An 8,496-nucleotide genomic window follows, 5' to 3' on the forward strand; every position below is an offset into this window, starting at 1 on the left:
GTTCCTGTGCCCATCCTTTGGCAGGCCAAGCTTGCTGAACTCTGAAAACAGTTCACCTTGTCCCTCACCCTTTCCATTCTAAGGCTAAACTGTGGCTGAAACCAGAGCAGCTACAACAATGGTGTGGTTTGTGTTAGAGCTACTCCCCAAACTCCATGTCTCTCCCCGAGAGCAGCAGAGAAGGTGGGAGAGCCAGAAGCTCTTTTATTTCCATGCAGATTTTCACCTGTCTTGAACACCCAGGGGTTAATTTGGAAGAGGGATCCCTTAGCAGCCCAGTGATGCTTCCTGGGCACTCCAGAAACACCCTGTACAGAACAGCTCCTGCAGGGCCTGGCAATCCATGGGTTATCCATCCAGGGACTGGGGACTCCCCATCCCTGGAAGTGTCCAAGGCCAGGTTGGACAGGTCTTGGAGCAACCTGGGCTAGTGGAAGGTGTCCCTGTCCATGGCAGGGGGTGGGAATGGATGAGTTTTAAGGTCCCTTCCAACCCAAACCATTCTGTGATCCTGTGATTCTCTGATTCAGCACAGGCTAATTCACCTTCAGAAGGCTGAGACACTGAGCCCAGAGCATTAATGTGGCACCATAAACCCATAAACTACTTTTTATTTCTTTTTTTGTCCTCCTTTTCTCCTTTGGCCTTGTCTAGCCTGCAGGCTAACAGTAGGCTGGGCACCCACCTCACTTGGGATCAGTCCCCAAACACCCCAAAATCCCCCCAGCTCAAGGCTTTGCCCTTGGTTTTGCATTTCCTTAAGGCAGTGGGACTTTTTCGGGCCATTTAACACATGCCTGCCTTACACCTTTTTAAAGAGCTGATTAAAAGCACAGCTAATTACAGCAGTACATAAATTCATGGCACCACTCTTCTCCCTGTGCTCTGAAGCCCTGATGACACTGGTGAAGAGCAGCCCTGTGAGACATTCCAGGTCTCTTAGAGGGTGTCTGATCCGAGCATCCAGTCCTGCTGCAGCATTTTGACAAATGCTGATTATTAATCCATTGCTGATTTATTTTAATGCAATAAAAATAATACAATAATCAAGCCGGGTCTTTAGTGACACTTCCCATAAAAGAGATCGGTTTCAACACAGCAAAAGGTCTCTTGGGAACGATGCTTTGGCCTTAGAATGCTCAAATGGATCAAGGTAATTAAGTTAAAACAGCTTAAGAAGTTATTGACTGTCACCTGAGCTGAACTCTGCGCTCAGTGTGGAGCTGCAGCAAAGAGCTGAGCTGCTGCATCAGGTAACTGAGACCATTTACCTGGATCCTGCTTCCCAGGGCTCCACCCAGGCTCTGGCACTCCCAGTCAGCCCCTTTAGCTCACTGATTTCACAGAAAATTAACCATTCCTGGCACTGGCACAGCAGAGATTCAGCCAGGGCTTATGATGGGGGAGAGAGAGAGAGATCAAATGCCAAAATCACAGAATCCCAGATGGGTTTGGGTTGGAAAGGACCTTAAGAATCATCTCATTCCACTCCCTGCCACGGGCAGGGACACCTTCCACTTACCCCAGTTTGCTCCAAGCCCTGTCCAGCCTGGCCTGGGACACTTCCAGGGATCCAGGGGCAGCCACAGCTGCTCTGGGCACCCTGTGCCAGGGTCTCATCCACCCTCACAGGGAGGAATTCCTTCCTGACTAAATCTACTCTCCCTCAGTTTAAAGCCATTCCCCTTGTCCTGGGGCACAACAGAAAGGGGTAAATGTCCCTTTTTCTTGGCAGAGATCTCCTTTGCCTTCTGGTGAAACCTCCCTCTGAGGCTGCACCAAGTTATGAAATCAAATATACCAAGGTTCTCCTACACTTTTATGCTCAGGTTGAGCTAATTGAGTTGAAAGCTGCATCTGAAAAGGGAGCTGCCTCCTTTTTCTCCCCATAGCTCCATGATCCTGACTCCCCCCTTTAGCCCAGGCAGGGGAGCAGGCACACAGAGTCTCTCAGGTTTAGAAGGGACCCACAAGGATCATCAAGTCCAACCTCCTGCTCCTTGCAGGACTACAAAAGAAAAAAAATTATATGACTAATTGCATCCTCCAGATGTTTCTGGAGCTCTGGCAGGCTTGGTGCCACGAGCACTTCCCCTGGGAAGCTGTTCCAGTGACCCACCACTTTCCCAGTGAGGGATCTTTCCAAGAATATTTAAGAGTATAAGAATATTCAGGAACATTTAAGAAAATAAAAGCAGACCCACTGGGTGAGGCAAAGCTCAGTGTCCTGTTTCCTGTCAGAAAGTGATGCCTGGGGGAGAACACAAGAATAGAGGAGGCAAAAGGGACATTTTCCCCAAATAGCTGCCCAGCCCCAAACCATTTTCAATGGAAGGACTTTCCACTACAGTTGGATCAAATTTTCTGTACATTTTGCAGCCACAGAAGGAGTTGGATCCCATTTGGGTGGTGCCACACCATTAGCCCAGCCTTACTGGGGCCCCTTTAAGCCACTTCTGTGGATTAACTTGAATTCTGGATCAATTAGCAGAGCCCAGCCTGATCACTGCACATATTGCTTCACCCTGATTCCATTACCCACAATCAGGAAGGCTCTCCCATCCCTCCAAGCTGAAAACACTCACTTTTCCCAACGTTATTAAAGAGCAGGAGGTTCATCTGTCCAGGTGAGAGAATGCCTGACCCCGCTGCAGAGTTCAGGCCTGGACAGCAGAACTGAAGCACAGAGCAAACAGGAACAAGATCCATGGCCCCCCAAACCCGAATGAGCACCGGGGAAGGTGACCCAGAGGTTACCCTGCAGCTTCCCTGTGCACAGCACTTCCCAAAGGCAGTAACAAAGTTAAGAGTTAATGCAATAGTCGGCCCACGCAGCTGGAAATAGCTCCTGACCTGGAACATGGGATTTGTCAAGTGCCTTTCTCGGGTCGCACACGGGAGAGTCCACTCCATCAGCAGAATCTCAGGCTGGAATTTTTTTTGACAGTTAGAACTGCTGAATTAATATATATGGTTAAAAAAAAGCAGGCCAGGAAGGTATTTTGAGAGTGAAAAGTGCTGTATTTGGAGGCCTTTGTCAGAGATGATGTAACCTTGGAGGGCCTGAGGAAGAGAAGTGTGTGAGTGACACCTGCATGGGACACCTACATCCACTGGGAACTGGGCTCTGCCTGGCTTGTCTTTAGGGAAAGGAAAACCAGAATGATTCCAGACATTAGCTCTAAGTTAGAGGACTGATGCACTTTAAAATTTATAAATTATAATGACCAAAAAAAGCTTATTTCCTATTCAAAATGATGATGTCAAGTGTATCAAAATAGTATGTTTTCCATTAAAAAAAACCCAAACCATGCACAATCTCCCAGACAAATTTAAACTGGCAAATGCAATCCCCTGTACCACCATCCCATACCAGTCTGGGATGTGTCCCTGTGTCCCTGCCTTCAGCCTTGTGGACACTGGGTCTCTTGCTGCTGGTTACACCACTGAGAGCCAACAGGGCATGCCCTGAGCTCTGCCCTGTCCCTCTGACTCACCCTCAGCCATATCTGGCTCTGCACAGCACGGGGGGTGGATCTGTTCAGCATTAAGGAGGGGGAAGAGGTGTGAAGTGACTCACAGGGTTAGGAACTCACTGAATGCCTTTCAGGCTCAGGAGCTCCCAGATCCTTGTCCCATCGGCTTTCCCTCCCCAGGTTCTCCCTCTCTGTCCTTGCTCCTACTCCCAGCCCCAACAGTGCCCACAAACTCCCAGTCACTGCAGTGTAGCACCACCTACAGCTGCCCCTACATCTACAGCTGTCCCCAACCTTACACCTGTCCCTACACCTGCAGCTGCCCCATCACAGGCACTACACTTGCCCCTATGGCTATACCTGCCCTTATCCTTGCCCTTATCCCTAGCTATCCCTATCCCCTGTCCCTACAGCTACACCTGTCCCTATATCTAGAGCCATACCTGCCCCTCCCCTTATCCCCTATTCCTTCCTTCCCCTTATCCCCTATCTCTATTCCCTTTCCCTTCCCCTGCCCCTAAGCCTGTCCCTATCCCTGCCCCTATCCCCATCCCTTACTCTTTCCCTTTCCCTTGCCCCTATCCCTGCCCCTACCTCTCTCCCTGCCGCTCCTGGCCTATTCCCTGCCCCTATCCCTGCTCCTATCCCTATCCCTGCCATCCCCATCCCTGCTTCCACCCCCATCCCCATCCCTGCTATCCCCATCTCTATCCCTGCCATCTCCATCCCTGCTTCCATCGCCATCCGTATCCCTATCCCCGTCCCTGTCCTCATCCTTGTCCTCATCCTTATCCCTTATCCCCTATCCTTATCCCTGCCCCTATCCGTTATCCCCCATCCCTTCCCTATCCCTGCCGTCCCCGTCTCCCGCCATTCCCGGTTCCCGGGGCGGGGCGGGTGTCGCGGTGCGCGCCGGGAGCGGGCGGGGCGGCGGAGCGCGGGCTGCGGTGCGGCCGGGCCGGGATCCGGGACCCCCCAACCCCGCCGGGACCCCCCAACCCCGCCGGGACCCGCCCCTGACCCCCCGGTTTCCTTGCAGGAGGCGCAGGATGGCGGAGCGGCCGGAGGACCTGAACCTGCCCAACGCCGTCATCACCCGCATCATCAAGGAGGCGGTGGGTGCCGGGCCCGCGGCGGGAGGAGCGGGGCACGGGGGGCTGCGGCCCTTGGAGACCCTCGGACACCGCAGTGAGCCCGGTCCCTGTCCCCGTTCAGTGTCCCGAGCCCCTCCCAGCTGTGCTGGCACTGTCCCCTCTGGGATGCCGGGGGGACACCCGGGCTCGGTCCGGGCTGCGCTGTCCCAAGGGATGCTCCAAGGCCGAGCTCAGCGGCAAGGCAGGTCCTGCAGCGGGACTGTCAGAACCCCCCGAAAGCTCACAGCAAACCCCCGTGTCCGTGTAAAAAATCTACAATAATTCCCGGTGGTTAATATAATTAATTGGGTGTGGAGCTGTGAGACGTTGCTGGGTGGATGTGGGTCTGGCAGGGGGTTGGGGTGTGACAGGAGATGGAAGTCACTGGATGAGTTACCCCGGGAATAGCGGCCAGACCCCCCAGCCCAGGAGTCCCTCGGCTTCTGCTCGGGGCACTGAGGGGACACAGTCACTGCAGGTGGCTTTCAGCTGCATCAGAGCTGTGACAGCACCCCAGAGCTCCCTCAGCGCTGGGAACCTCCGAGTTCCCTGTTCCAGGCCTTCTGAATGCCTTAACAGAACTGACACATGAATTAGGCGAGTTTAAGTCATCTTTAGCAGCTGCTGATAAAAGCTGAATTTGTTTTCCAGCTTCCTGATGGAGTCAACATTTCCAAAGAAGCCCGGAGCGCGATATCCCGAGCAGCAAGTGTGTTTGTGCTGTATGCAACGTCCTGGTAAGGACTGGGTGCAGCTGGCTGATAATTCACCTCTCTGCTGGCCTGGAGGCTCTTTCCCTGTGTTTGTTTCTGTATTGTCTATCAATCAGTCCTGCCAGGCTGCAGCAGGTGGGTTTGAACTGCCTGTAACAACCCATGGGAAGGCAGCTGGGCTGGGGACACAGAGATGTCCCAAAAAGAGGGGTCCCAAACTGCCATTAACCTTAGAACAAGGCTGCACATTCTTCCTGGCAAAGGCAGGAGCACTTGGCTCACTTTTTAGTATCACTATGTTAGGGCAAGTGAGAGCCAACCTGGAGCTGCCTCAGAGGGCACAGTCAGGTTTTTGGGGTGTCCAGGCAGTCACTTCTCTGGTGTCAAAGACTCACAGGGCTGTGGGGAACTGGCACAGCCAGCATTCAGGCTTTCTCCTTCCCTCTGCTTGTAGAAAAGGTCTGTGCAAGCAGAAAACTAATGTGGGAAAGCACAGACAGCCAGTGTAAACAGGAAAGTGTCTCAAACCTCCATTAGAAGGAGATAAAAAAACCTCTAAATGTTTAGGAGATGGCTTTTATGTTTTTTTTAAGTTGTTTGTGACTTTTAATAGACAAGGCTGAGTTGATGACAGTTCCCAACTGCCTCTCTTTTACTTCTTGGTTTTGCCTTGTTTTTTTCCCAGTGCAAATAACTTTGCCATGAAGGGGAAGAGGAAAACGCTGAATGCTGGTGATGTGCTCTCTGCCATGGAGGAGATGGAGTTCCAGAGGTTCATGGTCCCTCTGAAGGAATCCCTGGAAGGTACAGGCCTTTGTTTGTGTCAAGGGAGTCTGATTAGCACCGAGTCGTGTTTTCCTCGAACGCTGGACAAGCAACACTTACTTGCCTGTCTTGTCTCTCTTCTCTTTGCCCAGCATCCTACACTGCAGTTTGCCTGGGGAGTAACTAATGTGCACCTTAACGGGACTGGGATAACATTATTGCACAACTGATGAGGATTGAGCAAGTCTCATCTGCCCTCACTCCCCTATTATGTTTATCTAAGGAAAGCCGTAGGTGCTGCCCGTAAATGTGAACTCCTGCGTCCTTTTCAGCATTTTTCTGCTGAAATTTAACCTGCTTTCCTATGGAGCTGCTCAGCACAGCTCAGCTCGTAGGGTGAGTTGCTGCTCTGGGCTCGCTGCCCCCCTGGTGAGCCGGGAGAGCAGGGGGTGTTGGAGCTCAGCCGCTGCCCTGCCCGTGCCAGGGAAGCGCTGATCCCTCACTGCTCCCTCTCCTTCAGTTTACAGGAGGGAGCAGAAGGGGAAGAAGGAAGCCAGGAAGGACAAAGACAAGAAGGCAGACTCAGAGGAGCAGGATAAAAGCCGAGAGGAAGACAATGATGACGATGATGAAAGGATGGAGGAGGAAGAGCAGAACGACGAGGAGGAGGTGGACAACTGAGCTGGCCGAGAGGGGCCGGGCTGTGTGCAGAGGGATATAAACACTGTAAATCAACCTTGCTGTGTCCTGTTTCCATTAGAGCTTTGTGCTGGCCCTCTGCAGCCTGTCCCTTTGGGGCTTTAATTTGGACATAAAGGACTTGTGCTGAAGCTTTTCCCTTGGCAGGGCAGCTCCTCCTGTGCCTGGGGGGCTTGGCCCCCTCCCTCCTCTGGGCAGACCTTTGGTGCTGGGTTGGCTCTGAAATAGAGGATAAAAGAGCTGGCAAGGTGCTCAGTGCAGAAGCTGAGAGAGAGAGGACATGAGAACTCCTGAACCTCAGGGGCTGAATCCAGCAGACCATTAACCCTCTGGGGTGTAGAACCCAGGTGATGATGTCAGGAGGCTTGGAAGCTGGACATTTTAGCTTTGATCCAAGGGATTCATTTTTTTTTTGCCTGTGTTTCCTCACATCCTGGCTGTGCCTTCTCTCCCTGCTGTGCTGACAGTGCCTCTGTCCTTCAGCCTGAGCAGCACTACAGGCTGGCCATCCAGGGGCCATGAGTCCACTCACTGATCACCCAAACCACCCTCAATCCAAACGCTTCACAGCCCTGGAAATGTAAAGTGAACACTGAAAGTGTCTTTAGAGCCCTGAGAGATTAAATTAATTTAAAATCTGAAGCAAAATGAAGGGTTAAAATGAGCTCCAGGGGTACAAACAGGTGGCTTTGAGCAGTGCTGGGTGTGTGGCCCTGGGGGTCTGGTGGTGTCACCTGTCCCTCCTCTGAGGAGCTGCAGCTCCTGCAGCAAGTTTAAATGTGGCAGAACAGAGTGGTGGATTGTGGTGCCTTGGTTTTGTTTTTGTTTTTTAATTTTCCCAATTGGAATGGACTAATTCCATCCAAGACCCCTCTGTAGCCTTTGCTGGTCATTCCAGGGACATGGATACCTCCTGGAGCAGTGGGCAGGATGTGCCCACCCAGGAGGCTCAACCTCAGGCCTCTGCTTTCAAAAAAAAAGGCTCCTGCAGGAAAAGAAGGTTGAAATAAGCTGTTTGTATCCCCTTGTGCCAGTGCAGGTTTGTGCTTTTCCACTTGGACTGTTAGTTTTGATGCCTTGCCTTTCTCTCTCTGAGGAAGTACCTAGAGAGGAAGCTCCTTTGGGGGGAAAACGCTTTATTTGACTTTTGGGAGACTAATACATCTAATATTTGAACTTCACAGATGGGGTGAAGGAAACCTGAGGAAAGTTTTTTAGGTGCATTTAAGTAGAACCCACGAGTTTTGCTGACGTGCAGTTTTAAAATAGCACTTGTGGGGACTCATAGATCCTTTCCACCAAAAAAAAAAAAAAAACCCTGCTGCAGAGCCACCCACAAGAGCCAACCCTGCCTTCCTGCTTTTCTGGCACGCTGGATTTTCACACACACACACACACACAAGGCCAGCTCCTGAAAAAAAGAACTGAATCAACACAGATTTTCTGCTGTCCTGCAGTCAGCACATGGAAAGCCTGAACGTCTTCCCAACATCTCTGATAAACACCTGCCTTCCAGCTCTTTTTCTTCCTTTATTTTCTCTTCAGTACATATCTGGTGTGCATATTCTGGAAGGGAATGATGCCTAAATAAAAGCCAGATTTTGGGTTTGTTTTTTTGTAGAAGCAGAGTCTCGTGTTTCGGGCGGTTATAAAATGAGCAGGTTGGGGTTGCGTAAGTGGGAACGGAGGGAGCGGCCAAGGCAGGAGCAA

General features: G+C 51.6%; 1 protein-coding gene across 1 annotated transcript; it reads left to right on the plus strand.

The window, feature by feature from the left end:
• Positions 1-4,403: 4,403 nt before the first annotated feature.
• Positions 4,404-8,398, plus strand: POLE3 (DNA polymerase epsilon 3, accessory subunit). Its single transcript, XM_050320167.1, has 5 exons — positions 4,404-4,423; positions 4,516-4,591; positions 5,261-5,346; positions 6,008-6,126; positions 6,608-8,398. Exons 2-5 carry the CDS (start codon positions 4,526-4,528, stop codon positions 6,766-6,768), a joined length of 432 nt encoding a protein of 143 aa, XP_050176124.1. The 5' UTR covers positions 4,404-4,423; positions 4,516-4,525; the 3' UTR covers positions 6,769-8,398.
• The last annotated feature ends 98 nt before the right edge of the window (positions 8,399-8,496 follow it).

This window comes from Myiozetetes cayanensis, unplaced genomic scaffold (assembly GCF_022539395.1).
Source record: "Myiozetetes cayanensis isolate MyiCay16 unplaced genomic scaffold, myiCay2020 scf23, whole genome shotgun sequence".
NCBI lineage: Eukaryota > Metazoa > Chordata > Aves > Passeriformes > Tyrannidae > Myiozetetes > Myiozetetes cayanensis.

Coding starts and splice junctions, on each gene's coding strand:
- POLE3 (XM_050320167.1), top strand. CDS start 4,526: ATGGCGGAGCGGCCGGAGGACCTGAACCTGCCCAACGCCGTCATCACC. Junction 4,592..5,260: donor CCCGCATCATCAAGGAGGCG/GTGGGTGCCGGG, acceptor TTTGTTTTCCAG/CTTCCTGATGGAGTCAACAT. Junction 6,127..6,607: donor TCTGAAGGAATCCCTGGAAG/GTACAGGCCTTT, acceptor CCTCTCCTTCAG/TTTACAGGAGGGAGCAGAAG.